At 40.2% G+C, this 18,835-nt stretch overlaps 1 protein-coding gene and 1 pseudogene across 8 annotated transcripts in view; one reads left to right on the top strand and one right to left on the bottom strand.

Annotated features, from left to right (window-relative positions):
• LOC122068119 (DNA replication ATP-dependent helicase/nuclease JHS1) overlaps window positions 1-18,835 on the bottom strand; it is a 90,029-nt gene that overhangs the window by 11,379 nt on the left and 59,815 nt on the right. For 6 of the 8 annotated variants that reach the window (XM_042631962.1, XM_042631964.1, XM_042631961.1 and 3 more), the window contains 3 exons: window positions 12,720-12,759; window positions 12,555-12,628; window positions 12,242-12,379 (listed from right to left, as the gene is read on the bottom strand). In XM_042631962.1, the coding sequence (XP_042487896.1) occupies window positions 12,242-12,379; window positions 12,555-12,628; window positions 12,720-12,759 (252 nt within the window). Of the gene's footprint in view, window positions 1-12,241; window positions 12,380-12,554; window positions 12,629-12,719; window positions 12,760-15,434; window positions 15,742-16,894; window positions 16,976-18,835 lie in introns of those variants that run through there. The other 2 variants (XR_006136983.1, XM_042631967.1) reach the window with 2 other exon arrangements.
• On the top strand, window positions 13,836-14,117 carry LOC122068118 (annotated as a pseudogene).

Raw genomic sequence — 18,835 nt, 5'->3', positions numbered from 1 at the left:
GCAAGATTGTTTGGACGTTGATAGTTTATCTACGTCTATTGGCGGAATGAATTTAAGTGGAGGGGATAGTCATCCTCACAGTGAGAGAAGAGGGAGTGGGCAATGGCGTGCCCCATCATTTATTAGAGAGAGCACCTGGTCAGAGTATCATGGACCTTATAGCAATTTACTGGGATGGGGCATACATCTAGTTCATCCATTCCTAGTACTGGCTATGGCTCCCAGGCCCAGTTATATGGTGGTGGCATTGTGGACAATATATTCTCATACCCAGCCAACCCATATATATTGCCAGAACCATCAGTTGGCAGTAGCTCAATGGCAGGTTCTTCTTCATACTATGGTGGTGATACATACCCTCGGATAGGTTACCTTCAATAGGTAGATGATTCAGTCTTTTTGGCAGTTGTGGAGGATTACGTTCGATTCTTATCTCAGACTATGATGTGGCATGCATTTGTGGTGCACTCAGAGGAAAATGCACCGCACGTCGACTCCATCATACTGGGTATGGAATCTAACCAGGCCATCATAGTTCTTTCCAGTAGATACTAGATAGTCATTATGAATTTATGATTAATGTTGTACTACTGTGTAACTAATATGTTAGGTGGATAACTTTAGTTGGAACTTGTGACTTTAATTGCATAGTATATTACTCTAATACTCTAAATATTAGTTAATTAATGTTGTTATATGTTTTGATTATGGCTTAGATGCATTATTTATTTGTTTTTAGTATCATATTATATCTTCTTATGAAATGAAGCAAGTAAAATCTCTAGAACAGTTCGATGGTTTGCCAAAGCATCACAGTATTAATAGTACTATCGTCACGGCACCCATAAACAAATGATTGTGCTTTTTCCAAAAAAGATGGCCTGGGACCTTGAAGTTCAAGCTCGTTGTCCTCACGTCCATTGCCAACCTCTTTGTCACCAAATCCTAAAACAAACAATGAGAAGGAAATAAAGTAACACAAGGACTTGGTTAAATGACTCACTAAGGGAAGATCAACAACAAATTAGTGCATTAAGAACAAAATCAATGATATGGAGGAAGTAACATGAACACTATCCTTATCAAAGATAGTGGAAAGAAAACATGAGCAATTTTGACTTTATCTCTGCTAGATCAAACAGAATGGTAGTCATAATATTGAGAGATACCAATCATATGATTGGTAGCGCCGAAATCAATGACCAAATAGGAGGAAAATGCAGAAGTAGAGGCACGAAGGGTAAAGGCCAAGGTACCTGCCTGAGTGAGGGAAGACGTAGTTGTGGGAGACAAGCTGTGTAGCTGTGTCATAACCAGTCAGAACGTGCAACATTATCTTGTGTGATGGAGATTTGGAGTAGCTGTCCAACTAAGGTACAGAAGCAAGCATGTGTTCAATGGCAGCCGTGAACCCTGGCTTCCCCTTGTTTACCACCTCAAAAACCACCAAGTGTTTGTCTAGGTGAACACCCATGCAATTCCCAACAAGTCTCTTCAGGGTGTTGGGATTTACCACAAAGTTTACACTTTAGTCTATCTTTGTCATCCCACGGCTCAGACTTTGGCCTTGTCCTCCATAACACCAAATCCGCTGTGATGTAAAGGCTAGAGCAGATCTCTCAATGGATGGTGTTGGTTCTATAGCCACCCGTCTTGTTTCCTCACTACAGAAATTACCACACACTTAATCCAAAGATGGAAGAGGTGTTTTTCTTATAATTTGCATCTAGATTGGTTCATATTCTAGGTTTTGCCCACCAAGGAGGATCAAGACATGCTTCTCAAAGGTTCTATAATCCTTAGCCTCATTTTCAAAGTTGGACAGATGAGATCTTGGTAGTGGTCGTACTCTTCCCAAAGACTAATAACAATATTGTAGTATTCAGAGATAGATATATCCCCTACTTTATTGTGAGAATCTGTTGGAGGGGTTAATAAACCTTGGCAGAATAGCCAACATGGGTCAAATGTCTTTGATACATTGTCCCAAATATCTTTCGTAGTATCCTTTTTCCTACATCTTCTACTTGTTTCAAGGTTTCATAAGAGATGATAAACCAAGTCAAAATTGTTTAAATCTTCTACCAGTTTCAGGTTTCATAGAGATGATAAACCAAGTCATAATTGTTGAGTTTTCTATCTCACATATCTGGTATGCTTAACAGAATGAGCCCAGTCGAGGCAGTTTGTACTATCCAACTTGACAATGGATATCTGGGCATTGGTGTTCTCCATAATAACTAAGTTGGGGGTTAACACCACGTATTCCACTAGTTGAGAATTGTATTGGTTTGCTAACTTCTAACTGATGTGAAGACACATGCAGTGACCTAGTTAGATACCCACTCCAGATGGGGGGGTTAACACTCTACCTGGAAGTTCCTCCCCAACACGGAAATAGTGATTCCAGCCAACAAAAAGACCCCAAATATCTCATAAAACTTGAATAACCTCCAATCAAGTGAGTATTTCAAAGTGGGAATCCACTCCATTTTAACTTGCAAGTTTAAGCACCATGACTCAAACCATAGTTGTCAAGGCGTCGCCTAGGCGTCCAAGCGGTTTGCCTGGGGCCTAGGCGACAGCCGCCTTGTTGCACTGCATGTTGCCTTCTATTTCTAGGCGACGCCTAAGCGTCCAAGCGGTTTGCCTGGGGCCTAGGCGACAGCCGCCTTGTTGCACTGCATGTTGCCTTCTATTTCTAGGCGACGCCTAAGCGTCCAAGCGGTTTGCCTGGGGCCTAGGCGACAGCCGCCTTGTTGCACTGCATGTTGCCTTCTATTTCGGCACTTATTTATGCCAAATATCATTCAAGTAAATGTTTTTAATAATTTACTTAAGATATTATTCATAAATAAGCAAATACCCCCTATTTGAATCCAATAAAAATAGTTTAAAAATCAAATTCCAAAAGGATAAAAAGTCAACCCCCCAGTCCAAGAACAAAAACTGGATTTTGGTTATATGGACGATTTTCAACTTTTAAATGCTAGGGTTTTTCTCAATTATGAAAATTTTATAAATTCTATCATGTTAAAACATTGCTAAAAACCAAAAGTCCTGTAAAAAAATATTTTGTTTTGATATTCATAAAATTATTTTCATTCAGGCGATTTTAACAGTATTCGCGCACTTAAAAATAAGTTTGACTAAAGCATTACTTTGTCATTGCAACTCAGATTTAAGTAATCTTAGACTTGTTAGAAAGCTGGTTTTATATTATAACTAATACAAAAAGTCTCATGTAAAAATAAAATCATTTGACCAGTCAAACTTATTATAGAATTAGAGCATTTTTCTAAATGTTGATTTTTTATAACTTAATATGACTTAATGTCAATTTTTTATGATTTGATGTGGCTAAATGTTGATTTTTAATGACTTGATGTGGCTTAATCTTTATTTTTTATGATACAAGGTATATATAACTTACTAAATAATGTTAGAAAATTGAAAAAATAAAAAATAACACTTGTTCGCCTAGTTCGCCTTAAGGCAGGCGCCTTCTCGCCTAAGCGCTTAGACAACCTTCCACCGCCTTGGTTTGCCTTGGCGCCGTGACAACTATGACTCAAACAACCACCCATTAACTGAAATATGGCAGTCATAGCACATCCAATAGTCCAACAAATGATGTTAACACTATGCAACAAAGTTTGGAGTTGCAGAGTTTTATAGCTAGGTATTACTAGCAGAGCCTATATGGGCTTGAAAGAAGACCCCAGGTTGACTCCAAGGGACTAGGTTCCAGATTCAATAGGGTTCAGATGAAAGAGGAACAAGAAGTTGTTTCCAGACCAGACGGTAGAATTGTCCAAACTGAGTTCTCCATCGATTATATTAATAGCTCCCAGCTTCACCAGTAACAACTTCTATTGAGAGCTTTAAGTCATCACTATGATTTACAAATGATATTCCCCGCTCTAGAACCCTCTATTATTGTTGGGTTCCAAAGCTAGAGAGCCTAGGTTGCAAGGTCACTGGTCAACTCTCAAACCAAGGTGCTTTGATACCAAGTTCACACTTTTTTTTAATAAATAAATAATGCATTAAAACAATGAGAGAATATACAAAGAGAAAGATGAAAAGGGGGGGAGACTAGGCCCGAGAGGGCAAAGAACAAAAGACAAAAGAAAGGGGAGCACAAAAGGGGAGGCAAAACAAAAGCTAACAAGATGAGACTAACACTTCATGGGGAGCCGAGATCCAAAAACCTAAGGGGGATACAAATCAGCATGGGGGTGGGGGGAAGCTATGAAAGAGAAGGAGAGACCCCAGGCAATAACAATGAGCATGTTCCTTGGGGCGTTCCTAGCTGGCTTTTGCTTGAGAGAGGTATAGCATTCCAAATCTGATCATAGGACCGGGATTTGGACATCCATCTACGAAGATTCCTTTCCATCCAAAGGTGATCAATAATAGCACAAAAAGGAAGTTTACACATTGTGTCGCAGATGGAGGCCCCAGAGAAGTCATGTCAATCCAAATCCATTCCCTATTAAAAGGGAGAATGGGCCTCCGAGAAGGCCAACAGTGACTGGGGATTTTTTTCCAGATGGTGGAAGTGAAGGAGAAGTTGAAGAAAATGTGGTTGGTATCTTTATAATTGTTCCAGTACAGACAACAAGAAGGGGGGTTTGGATATGGCGGTGAATGAGGATTGGGTGGGGAGACAGTCAGACAAAGCGTGCTAGCCGATAAAGCTTTGACGGGGAATATAACCTTTAAAACAAATAACATTGTGCCAATTGACTTTAGGGGCAGTGGTCCGGATAAGGTTCCAAGCAGAGGAAGAGGAGAAGCAGCCATTGGAAGAAGGGGTCTAGGAAATCCTATCCTCATGGTTAACGCGGGAGAGGGGGAGGGGGAACGTCAGCCTAAATATTAGTAAGGGAAGGGGAGGGGAGAAGGGACCAAGCATCATTTGTGATGATGGAGGCGACTATGGAATTTCTGGGAATACCCGAAGAGCAAACAAAACGAGGGCTGACAATGGAGAGGAGGATCCCAGCAGGGTGCCAATTTTTTAACTCTAATATGGTCATTCGTTTCTTTATCTTTCTTGATTTTGCCGCACATCCATCTCAGCATCCTCATCTCTGCTAGACATAGCTTATCAATATGAAATTTCTTAACTGCCCAGCATTCCCCGTACTTTATAGCCGGTCTAACAAATGTCCTATAGAACTTTCCTTTAAGCTTTATAGGAATATGTTGGTCACACAACACTCTGACCGCACCTCTCCACTTCATCCATCTCACTTTAATCCTCTATATCACCTTATTTATTTATAATTGACCCTAGATATTTAAATTGATCACTTCGTGGTACCTCTCCCCTCAATCTTCACTATATCGTTATCCATCGTAGTGTGACAAAAGTTACACATCATGTACTCTATCTTTGGTCTACTTATCTGAAAACCTTTTGATTCCAAGGTTCATATCAATAGCTCCAACTTAACGTTACTCTCGATTTTTGTCCCATCCACCAAAACAATATTATCAGCAAAGAGCATACACCATAGAACCTCATGCCCTCTCACGATTCTTAAATCATATATGATAAGCATAAAAAAATAAAAGATTGAAGCATATCCTTGATGTAACCCAATTGTAACTGGGAATTTAAACCCATGCCCTCCCACGATTCTCACACTAGTCACCACGTCCTCACACATATCTTTAATTATATCTACATATTAACTCGAAACCCTTCTCTTTTCTAGTACATGCCAAATTTTCTCTCTAATGACTCTATCATAGGCTTTAAAGCATAGGGAGCAAATAGGATTAGATACCCTGGTCGTCCATGTTGTATACGATGAGTGTCCACCCTTGGTCTATGCAAATTAATGAAATAAATTCACTAATTCACTAACTTGAACAGCGGCATACACTGTAGTTGACCTCTTACAAATTAAAGAAATGAGGAGGTTAATCAAAAAAAGATATTTTAATTAATCAAAGGTCTAGCTGATCACCGCATCTATATTGTAAATATGCAGCAACGAATAATCCAACCAAATAAAGACCATATGTAAAACCTTCTTGCAAGCTCTAAATCTTTCCATGAGCCTCTTAAGTAAATAGCTTTTGTAATGGGTCTACCTAGCATAAAACCAAATTGGTTCTCCAAGATAATAGCTTCTCTTCTCAGATGGGCTTCAATAGCCCTCTCCCACAATTTTATAGTGTGGCTTATTAGTTTTATGCCTCTATAGTTATTGCAGCTCTAAATATCACCTTCTTTTTGTAGATCGTGGCTACAGTGCTTCTCCTCCAATCATCTGGCACTTTCCTTGTGTTTAAATCTTGTTAAAACTATTAATTAACGAAGAAAACCCACATATGTCTTAAGTTCTTCCACACCTCTATTGGGACCTCATCAAGGTTTGGTATCTTGCCTACTTTAATCTTTCTCAAGGCTACTTCAACTTCAGCTGTTCTTACTTTTCGTATATATCAATAGTATGTGGTGTCTTAATGAATAAAGCATTCTTCCGAGCCACTTGTACTCGAAGTGTCTCCATTTAGTTAGTCAGAGAAGTGCTTTACCCATTCTTACTCAAACTATCTCCTTACTAGGACTCTGCCATTATCGCTTTTAATACATCTCACATGGTCGAAATCGCTACTCCTTCTTTCTCCTATTTTAGCAATCTTATAAAAATGGCTTGTTACCCTTCCTTAGTGTTTAGATTATTTTAAAGGTGGTCATATTTCTTCACCCTTGCTTTCCCTACAACTTTCTTAGCTTTGTTTCTGGCAACATTAGTCATCTTTTTATCTTCCATCTCTTTAGTCCTTTGCCATGTCTTAAAACTAGCTTTCTTAATCTTAATGGTTGTCTGGATCTCATCATCCCACCACAAAGTCTCCCTAGGGCCTGATGAATAACCTTTGCTTCCCTTAGTCTTGAGCAACCTTCATAATACATGTCGTCATCTCGTTCCACATCATATTGATGTCTCCCTTAAAGTCCTACTTTCCTTGTTTGACCACATTATCGGTAAATGTATCTAGGGAATCTCCTTTTAATCTCCACCAATTTATCATATGGCAATTAGGTTCCCTTATGTAACACCCTAAATTGCAAGCAACTAAGCTCAGTGCCAGGACCCAGCTGGCATAGGAGATAGGCTGCCTTACTCTGGTGGATTCATTTGTATAGCAGAAAAAAAGGGATTGCCACACTGTGGTGGATTCATTTGTACAGCAGACAAAGAGGGAAGTTGGCAATCCCCTACCGAGGAAAAGGTGTACAAATGGCAAAAAATAGTGGGACCAGTCCTACATTGAGTGGACTCACAAGCCCAAGAGGTAGGATAGCAATTGGACTAAAAATGGGCAAACCGGCGTCATACCCTGCTGCCAACCGGCCAGCCGGTTCGGGTAACAGAACGCCCATAAATGGCATTTTTCTCTGTGGGTCCCACTGCTTTGCAAGGTTATTTTACCCACTCTTACTAGTGATTAGGGCATCAGTAAGGGCTCTAATGCAATTAATTTCATGCTAAACTCTATTTTCAATAATGAGTTATTTTAGTTTAAACAGTAAGGAAAAAAATAGGTTTCCAAAAAAAAAAAAAAAAGATTTACCAAACAGATCCTAAGGCCTGTTTTGGTTTATAAGGGGGGCAGGGATGTCGGCTAATGCCTCTCCCTTGCTGCCGAGAACAGAAAGAAGCAGAGAAGAAAAAGAAAGGGAGGACTCGATTGGGGCTGCTACACCTAAGGTAAGCCCTACTGATACATGTAATTTAAGAAATAAGTTGGTTTAATTAAAACAGTTAGCTAGGGTTATGAATTTCTAGTGATTGAGGGATGGTATTGAGTTCCTATATACTAAATTCAGTACCTGTGGCTGAATCCCTAAATTTAGTAGGGGTTCAAGGATTTAATTTGCAGTAAATCAATCCCTATAACCCCAAAAAAAAAGGGCTTCAGGTATTCATTGGGAATTCATGCAAATTGGGACTGAAACAAGGTAGTATATGGAAAAAATTTCTGCAGAAAAATAAGAACAGAAAATTATCATTTTCAGATTTCAGAATTGGGTTGCAATGGTCTGAATTCTTCCCTAAAACCTATTGTTAAGCTTGATTGGGGTTAGGATTTCAGCGGTACTGTTATTGTATACCTAGCAGTCCGACCCTAATTGAGTGACTAATTTTGGGGAAAATGGATTCAGCCACCCAATTTACTTAATTCATATCCAAATCTGAATTCTGTTTAAGGAATTGGGTAGTTTACTGTTATGTAATTTTAATAACAGTAATTGGTGGTTTTAAGGACTGTAAAATGACCATAGGGACAAAGAGATACCTTCCCCATTTGCCATGGACCATACCAATCGGCCATGGGCAGCCCAAGCCAGAGAAACTGGCAGAACCGCATATGGAAGTGCAGAAATTTCTGCAGATTCTCTCCCACCGGTTGGGCAAGCGGCCAGTCGGTTGTCTCCCACCTGTCGGGTGTTTTTAAGCCGAATCAGCCCCTGTTTTGCTTGAATGGTACCCTACCCCTTGTGGGTTATGTTCCCTACCTATTTACCCAAATTAGCCCTATGAGTAGGGGTAACAAGGGGGCATTTCTGAGGTCTTAAATAAGATTGGGACATGGGCTGTTCAGAGTGGTTTTGGGTTCAGTAGTGAACCTATAATGCGTCAATTCAGATGTAGATAGGTGTTATAGATATTTAACAAATGATACACACTTGGTTAGGAACCTAAATAATCGGGCAAGAATACGAATTCGATTGCGGGGATCTCATCGTACTAGTGATTTGGGTAACAAGGTGAGTGGGTGTTTGACTTTATTTTACGAGTGTTTTTGCATTCTCTTTTGTTTTGTGTGGATCATGCATATGTGTGTGAATTGTGACATTGAGTATGCATATTGTTAACTTATGATTATGATATAATTGAATTGCTTGTTACTCTTCTGTTATTTTTACTACTAATCTGTGAGTATGGAAGGATGAGGCTGTGAAAAGGTTCCGGATTGCAGAGGTAAGTGATTGTGGTTCTGTGGATGAGGTCTACAGTTGTAACGGTCGTATTGACGATCTAGGGCATCGCATGGCCGAGGTTCTTTCCTGTACCGTGGGCCTAGAGGTCAAAGGATGTGTGTGGTATGATGTGCGATAAATGGTAATGATTGCAAGATCGATGGTCTGAGGCACTGTATGGCCGAGGTGCATTTCCGGTACCGTGGGCTCAGAGGTCGGTATTACAGTGATGGCCACTTGGATGCTATGGATGTGATTGATGCATGTAGAATACATATGGTTAAGATTCATAGACCCTGGTGCTACACCCCTTACCAGTAAGGGGTTAGGTACTGGCTAATCCCAGGAGATGGGATGCAGTACGGGTGACCGATGTATAAGATTCTAGGACCGTGGCTGCATACCCCATAGCACGAGTGACCGATGTATGAGATTCCGAGACCATGGCTGTAGGATGGGGTTACTCACTAGGGGTTTGTGGGGTGACCGATGTATGAGATTCCAGGACCTGCAAGCTCCTGACTTACAACTAGCTTGTATCTCTGGGTGACCAATGTCTGTGACTCCGGGACCAAGGATGCCACCTATGTTGTAGCATTAATACCCTATCTGGACTTAGTAATTGTTTGCTAGGTATTGTGTGATAAAAATGGATCATGAGCATCATCTAATTTGCTTGAGCATACATTGTATCATTTGCTTGCGGGTGCTTGCATCATTTGTTTGCGTGTGCTTGCATATACACCCCTCACTGGGCTTGTGAAGCTGACCCCTCGTTGATTACTATTTTTAAATGGTGGAACCAGTGTTGAGGCAGTATTGGACTTTGGCAGCGGTTGTGAGGCTTGTGTCTGTGAGACACCAAGATGCTGAAGGACATCATTTCTACCATAGTTGTCAAGGCGACGAGGCGTCGCCTAGGCATCCAGGCCTGTTTGCCTGGGGCCTGGGCGACAGTCGCCTTATTGCACTACAGTCGACAGTAAATGCTTTTTATATTTGTTATTTCATTTACTTAAGATATAATTCATAAATAAGCAAATACCCCCTATTTGAATCCAATAAAAATAGTTTAAAAATCAAATTCCAAAAGGATAAAAAGTCAACCACCCAGTCCAAGAAGAAAAATTGGATTTTGGTTATAGGGGTGATTTTCAACTTTTAAATACTGGAGTTTTTCTCAATTATGAAAATTTTATAAATTCTATCATGTTAAAACATTGCTAAAAACCAAAAGTCAAGTAAAATAATTTTTTGTTTTGATATCCATAAAATTATTTTCATTCAAGCGATTTTAACAGCATTCGTGCACTTAAAAATAAGTTTGACCGGAGCATAACTTTGTCACTACAACTCAGATTTAAGTAATCTTAGACTTGTTGGAAATCTGTTTTATATTATAACTGATACAAAAAGTCTCATGTAAAAATAATATCATTTGACCAATCAAACTTATTATAGAACCAGAGCATTTCTCTAAATTTTGATTTTTTATAACTTAATATGACTTAATGTTAATTTTTTATGATTTAATATGGCTAAATGTTGATTTTTAATGACTTGATGTTGCTTAATCTTGATTTTTTATGATACAAGATATATATAGCTTACTAAATAATGTTAGAAAATAGGGAAAATAAAAAATAACAATTGGTCGCCTTGTTCGCCTCAAGGCGTGCGCCTTCTCACTTAAGCGCTTAGACAACCCTACACCTCCTTGGTTCGCCTTGGCGCCGTGACAACTATGATTTCTACTATTTCAGATATTCCTTTTGATGTATATATTTATGGAATGTGCAGTAAGTAGTATTGAAACTTGTGGTTGTTTTCAGACATGAAAATTATATAATGTAGTTTATCACGTTAGTACATCACCAGTGATATTTCTATGGTTTTATTAGCATACTCTAATTTTAGTTGGGATCTTGATGGCATTTGTGAGATTAAGATATTGCATCTATGATCCTAGGTATGGTAGGCTGATTGGGTTGAGAATCAAATGCCGCATACCTTGGCCAATTTGAGGTAGGGTATGATAGAATATCCTACGCTTCTACGTAATGAGGCACTTATCTAGAACCACCAGTCTATGTTGAGTGGTTAGGCTCTCCCAATGTATAACCTTACAATCCTTACACAATACTCTTTCGATTCTTCTGTTACGAAGAAATCTTTTGGTTGTTATGGCGCCCACTTTTGTAGGTGACTAGATGCTTCTCTCTTTCCAAAGAAAGTATTCACAATGGATAAATCATAGGCTACCGCAAAGTCTAAAATTGAGGTCCCCGCCTTAGTCCTCTTCCCAACTCCATAGCCTCCATGAACACACCCTCATCGCCTCTACATCACTCCCAACATGTCCATTCAGGTCACCTCCTATAATAATCATCTCACCTTGAACAAAACCATGCACTAAATCATCAATGTGTTCCCAATTTGAAGCTTATTACTATCATCCAATCCTACTTAGGGTGCATAAGCGCTAATTATAATGACAACCTATTTCTCCAACACTAATTTGATGGATATAATCCTATCTCCTAGTCTTATAACATCCACTACATCATTCTTCAAATCTTTGTCCACTACTATGTGAACTCCGCTTCTATTATTTTGATCTCCCGAATACCAAAGTTTGAAGTCTTACAACACCTTAGCTTTTTTACCCTCTTATCTAGTCTCTTGAATACATGCAATATCCTTCTTCTCCTCATAACATCTATCAACTCCAGACTCTTACTCCTCAAGGATCCAATGTTCCAGGATGCTAATCTAATCCAATGCTTATGGGCTAGATTCTTTACTCTCACTCGCCCTTGCCTACTTATCATCAATCTGGGCATCAACACGGCGCCTCACTTATGGGGGACACCCTATAAATATAAGGACAACAATAGGACATAAAAGAAATCAGAAAATAAATGGATCCATACAAAAGGTGATCTGCTGAATATATTAAGGTGCCAACTGCCTACCTGACACACTAATATAGAAAATAAATATATACAAATATATAAGTATAATGAAAGGGCACTAACTGCATTAAACAAACAATCCCCTATATTCACTAACATGAGAGAAAAAAAAAAAGTAAGATTACAAAATGCCCCTATACAGATATGTGCCATTCTATTTACTATTCTACCCTCACAATATGTACTTCTAATAAAGAGCCTGGTTATGTTCTTATGGGAGAAGAAAAAAGGGTAACAATGTAACATATATAACCTGATATTTATCAATGGTATGTATCTCCACAAAGGCTGCACATACAACTCGCCGGATGAAGTTCGCCTGTGAGTTGTAGGGGGTAATGATGCCAATGTCTTCCTCAGAAACACCTTTGTTCACCAATTCATCAATGATCTATAGACAAATAACAAAGTTTTCAAAACAAGATAAGTTTAAAAACTAGCTTCTCCAACGCCCCAATAATGAACAACAAATTTATGAAGCTAGGAGAATCCAGTTTAAACCAGTGGAAAATGGAGAAATATTGCAATTAAAAATTATTGGCAGGAATTTATCACAAGGAGCATACCTCCGCAACAATGCAAGCCTCACTAGGGTTGTTCACGGTCTTTTGGTCCTTTACCTCCAAAGCAGGCAACATATCTATGATCAAAAGACAGATTCATGAAGGAGCTCAAAAATGTACTGGGAATCTTGCATGGCTCCGAAGGAAATAATTAAGAAGTCTAATAACCTGTATTAATAAATATAACTGGTTTGTTTGGATCCAAGACCTGCACAAATTTACAAAATAAGTTAAAATAAATTCAGAAGTTATAAAAAAGGATTTAAGCTATCAATCTTGCATTCACTTTTAGTTGTTTGTGTTCATTTCTTTTGGTGACAAGAGTATTTCACCCATAAGGGGACAATAGGATATTCTAGGGAAACAATAGCTCTATTCCAGAGTTGATCACAATGATTAATGAGGTTTTCTCAGGGGCCATCATAATGGTACAATCTGGGGTATATCTGCAACCACTCTCCATGACTCATAAGAGATGAAGCCTCCTCTCCTGCTGCTCTCAGAACATCAAAGTTCTAGTGGCCTCCCCTCCATAGAGTTCCTTCCAGATAATCGAGCTCAATTTTGAGGATGTGGTTCACAGAACCAAGAGAGATCAAACTTGGAGGGAATTTGCACAAGACAATTATTTAACTGTGTTTAGGTCCCTAAAGGGAAGGACACTCCACCATTACTAACAAAGCTCTCATTTTGAGTATCAAGTAGCCTCTACTGTTGAGAGTCTTGAGACCTAAAGTGTGAGATTAGAGGGTGGATACCGTGGATTATTTCACTGTGAATGGTTTGCTCTCATCCAGTCATGGAAATCTAGAGCAACCATCTATACCTTCTTATTGAGGAAAGAAAGTAGCAATCTTTTTTAATCCATTGGATGGCATAACCCGTGAATGCCTTGGCAGATGATTAACTAAGCAAGAGGTGCTTAGGATTGTAATGGGTGTATGTTCTTAGAGGATGCTTCAGAGCCCTAAGGCTTTTCCTCTTTGTACCTTTGCTGATTGTAAATAAAAAATAAAAAATAAAAAAAAGGTGATTTACATCAACCTCCCCTGGCGTCTTCCTATATTACATCCTCCCCCCTCAAAATCCGTTTATTACATTTAAACCCCAAAACTCTACACCGTTAGCATCTTTGTCCTGCAAGTCCGTTAGGTGGATAGAATTTTATTGAAAATCCGATTTTGCCCTTTTTGTCTTCAACATACATAACCCCACTTACATTTGATTTTGTTTGCAGGCGACAGTTTCCTCTGTCTCCGGCGAAGGCTTCTTAGGTGATGGTTTCTCCCAAAAGGGGTTACAGAATTCAGCTTAGATGAAAGGGGCAGGTTCGAAGTTCATCTTGAACAAGCCTGCAATGCCAAGTTTGAGAATGAGGAGCATTACGATCGGAATGTATCTGGGTTTCTTAGCTATGGACAGATCGGGGCTTTGTCTGTTATATAGGCTCAAGAGCTGTTCCTTTGGTTTCCTGTAAAGGGTATTCGTGTCGACATCCAAAGCTCCGGACTTATTTACTTTGATGTGGGTGTCATTTACAAACAATTCTCTCTGTCGTTAATGTAGACTAGGATAGGGAGTCTAAGCAAGTCTCAATATGCAGGAACTTTTAATCAAAGAACAACCAAGCAAACACAAATAACCCAACAGAAAAATACCAACAAGGCAGAGTTAAACAAGCACAAATCAGCCCTATCGATTTCAATTAATTCAATAGTACAGCAGCTGAATAACAACCAGTAAATCAAGGACTATCACACCAATAACAGGGACTGAATCAAGGGAAACAGTGACCAAAACAATGCTCAAACTTCAGAACAATCGACCCAAAATTTCTGGGCAGATCTGGCCAGAAGTCCCAATCGGCCAGAATAGGAGACTTCTCAGATCTCACAAATCCCTGGTCTGATTAGGCTCAGATTAGGATCGAGTCTCCTACTAGGTGAGACTGACACTCGATCCAAAATTCAAGGCCATCAGATGGCTGTAACTCTCAGAACAGAGAAGGGGCGACAGAAGAGAAAACTGAAAAATTCTAAGCCCAGAATTTTGGAATCAGTCAGACCTCTTACCTGGATTGATGGACCTTGTAAATAATCATGAGAAGAAGAATAAGAAAGCTTGAAGAAACCTCCTAGACTTCACGCCACAAGGAGTCAATTGGATCGAACACGAATTCCAACACTTTGATCAGACACTAAGCACACTCAAAGAGCAAAACGCAGAAGCATTGTTTAATTTCATAAATCATTCCAGGCTCAATGAGAGCCTTCTTCTATATTTATAATAATGATGGGGGTTACAAAAAAAATAGAAACTAACTTTAGTTTCCAAAAACTGAAATAGAAACTTACAAAATAGAAGGTCCTCAAGTTACTAAAACTGGAAATAGAAACTAGGAATTAAAAGTACAGAAATTAGAAACTAAATAAACTGGATTTAGAAACTAAATAACCCCATCAATCCCCAACTAAAAGGAAACTAATGAAAAAAGGAAACTAACTAGTAATCCCATACTCAACCCATAAAAGTGGCCAATACACTCCAAAGCACATGGACTGAAGGCCCAACACATATACAACCCAACCCTAGGCTTATTCCTAATAAAACAAGCATATTTTGGTTATTAATCTATAACAACTCTCCCCATCTTGAAAAAATTCGTCCTCCAATTTTGCAGTGATGAGATAGGAACAACATGTGAATAGCAGCTATAACTGTCACACCCCAATTCCAAACTTCCAGTAAACCCATCTTACTATTAAGAATACCGGTGGTGTGAGTAAGAGGCGTACCCGTCTTACAAACCTACCAGGATCTCTGATAGCAACACATTAACATACACAATCTCATAACACGAACCAAACCAATAACAGCCAAATCAATGTATAATACCAGAATCATAATTCAAAATGGGGGACATCTAATGATATCATATGTATATAACCAAGTTATTCCATTACAATAGTTCAAGACTTATACATAATAAGCCCAAAAGTATACAATCATCAGGTTGGTGTCAGAATATCAAAAATACATTGTGCATCTCATGGTGCTGCGTATGCACAGTAGTCACAAACATCCTGATCATGCTCTTCGGCTTCTGGCATCCACCAGTCACCTACTCCGTAGTCAGGCCCCAAGGAGGTTGAGTCACCACCCAACGTCACTACTATACCTGCATCATCATCTAAAAAGTAGCATATACATGGGGTGAGCATCTAACTTGCTCAGTAAGGGGTAGGGTTCATGCACAACCAAGTATATATAATATTCCATGATGACATGAATACAGGAATACAGGAATTAAACTCATAGTCCTTGATGCGAATGATGCAATCCATTTGATTATTAAACCACCTATCAATACAATAAGTCAGATAATGGTACTACGGTACATTAGGTTGTATCCCTGGTCTCAGAACTCGCACATCGACTACACAGCGATACAAGCCCTAACCTTGATTAGGAGCCTACCGGTCCCAAGATGCGCCCATCGGTCACCCAACAAACCCCTGAAACTCCCTCTTGGCAGTCACGGCATCGAGATCACCATCAGCCACGCTGAATAGTTCCCGCCTTCGGCAACAATCACATCGTACCGAGTGTGGCATTCCGAGAAGTTTCATCGAACACACCACCATTGGGTTATCCAACACCTTACCCCTTATTGGCAAGGGGACCTAATATGAGGAATGTCACCTAACCACAATATCATACATACCTTTCATAATAATACAATTAGTATGGATCACGTGACTCCAAGATCACCATCGGCCACGAAGTGGGTCCATTTCCAAGTATAGTCCCGGGGTACATGATACCGGGATACCATCAGCCACAAGGTGTAACCCATGACTATATACCTATTCTAGCATACAAAGCAATTGAGTATGGACTACATAACACTGGGATTCCTATCGGCCAGGAAGTGTATCCATTTCCAAATGCAGTCCCAGAATATATGATACTGGGATACCATCGGCCACAAAGTGTAATCCACGACTACATCCAATCTAATGCACATAATCAACGCATGAATGGAGCAAACATACGGCAATCACAGTACCGGAACCACCTCGACCACATCGGATTCTGTCTCACAACATAATAAATGCAACAATCATGCAGCAATCATAGTACCAAAACCACCTCGGTCACACCGAATTCCATCTCATAACATACATTTCACATTAATTCTAACAACATATTATACAATAATATAACATGTTATGGAAGATCATAATCATTTAAGCAATTAATAATCATGTGAAAATCCTAACACATACGAGCAGTTCTACAATAATTAAACAATCCGAAAACAAAAGTCAACCATCCCTCACCTTAGTTGTGTTCTGTCAAATTGGTTCCAAGTGTGTCAACCGATTGTTTCACTCATTACCGCTCAAGGTACGTGTGCGTCTCTGTCCTAGGCACAAAGGTAACCAAACGTCAATACATGTCGAGAACATCGGAAAGGGCCCACAGGGGTTACCCCCAAAGAATTCAGACACTGTCCAACCTATACAGTACAGGTCACCAGATTCAGTCATCGGAAACAGGTGAAAATCCACCAGATTCATCAAATGTGAATCTGGTGGCACAAGCAGAGAGCTCCTAAGGCTCAGAGACCTCACCGGAAATAGCCACCAAATCCAAGCCCAATGTTTCCTGTGGGGTGTTTCCGGTGGAAACACAAATGTTGCACGTGCAATTTAGGGCTTTCTGACTTTAGTCCGATCGATGGGATTTGTTCCGTAGAGTTTGTAGAGGATGTTCCTACCTTCATTTTAAGCTAAAGAAATCCCGATTCTATCAGGCCATTTGGGAGATACATTGATCGAGAGATTAAAACCCTAGATGGTCATTTGGTCACAAGTGTTGTCGGAGCTCACCGGACTTGGTTTAAGCTCGGCAATCACACCAAGGAGGTGAAATGATCATTCCCCGGGCTCTTGGAGGTGTCGGGTTCATAGCTCACCTCTTGCCCAACTTAGTTAGGTCAAAATGAAGAGAAAAAGAGTGGTAAGAGATGTAAAAACTACCTCCGGCAAGATTCCGACAAGGGTTCATGTAGCCGGGAGCAAAGGTGAGCCTCCCTCCCTTTATCTCCTCTTCTTTCCCTCTCCCACGTTAAATGTGAGAAATGAACTCACCTCTCCTATTTATACTAATTTGTGTCCTTAGGGCCTGTTTGGTTGGCCCATATCCGATTAAATTGGGTTATTTCATAATTCTGGGCATGTGGGCCCGCCTCCTTAGACCCATATAGAGTACAAGTCATGAGGAAGGTGTGGGAGAGTGGGTGGGGTCATCCGGGGTTGTTCACAATGCTGGTGTTGGGACCCACGAGCATTGGAGCCTATTGGACAACATAAGTGGCCACCGGATCTAGGCCTAGGTGCTTCTGGTGGTCAAGACAGTTAGATGTCATGACTGCTTGCTGTCCCCTAGTTGGTCTCCCGTAGGTGGTTGCCCTAGGTGTTAAGTATGGTCTTCCAACAGTTTTGGTGGGTGCCAAGATTTAAGTGTAGGAGTGTCGGGTCACTTACCGTCTGGGATCAGAGGGTTTGAATCCCTTCCAATTGGATCAGCAGGAGATGCACTGGTCAGTGGGGTCATCCTTCCCCCTTTGGCAATGAGCTGCCGTGAGCCAAAACTCGATGGTGCTTTCCACTCCTAGTCCGAGACTTATCACAACAGTTCAATTTTGATCGGGTTAGGGCATGGGTGTAACATTGCCCCCACCTTACAAGAATTTCGTCCTCAAAATTGGACGTACCTAGTAAGTCGAATAATCTGGGGTACTGCTTCATTTCATCTTCCCACTCCCAGGATGCTTCCTGTTCTGGGTGATTCATCCATTTTACCTTAATGAAGGAAATGGTAAGGTTGCAGAGAACGTGGTCCTTCCGGTCAATAATCTTCTCCGAATACTCCACGTAGGCAAGATCCTCATCCAACTCTTTTGTATGGACTGAGCTGCCTTGATTCTTTCCCTGATCACATTCACCTTCTCACTAGTGGTCTGGATCAAGTCCAGACCTAGAATGTGTCATTCACTAACTACATCCTAATACAAAGGAGTCCGACATTTCCTACCATACAGTGCCTCCACCGGAGACATACCGATTGTGGCTTGGTAACTGTTGTCGTAGGAGAACTCAATAAGGGAGATCTACTCGTCCCAACTGTAACTCATATCCAAGGCACATGCTCGAAGTAGGTCCTCCAAGGACTAAATGGTCCTCTCCGACTGTCCATCTATCTATGGGTGAAATGCC

Source organism: Macadamia integrifolia, unplaced genomic scaffold (genome assembly GCF_013358625.1).
Source record: "Macadamia integrifolia cultivar HAES 741 unplaced genomic scaffold, SCU_Mint_v3 scaffold342, whole genome shotgun sequence".
In the NCBI taxonomy this organism is placed as follows: Eukaryota; Viridiplantae; Streptophyta; class Magnoliopsida; order Proteales; family Proteaceae; genus Macadamia; species Macadamia integrifolia.
This window is presented reverse-complemented; position numbering and strand designations above follow the sequence as displayed.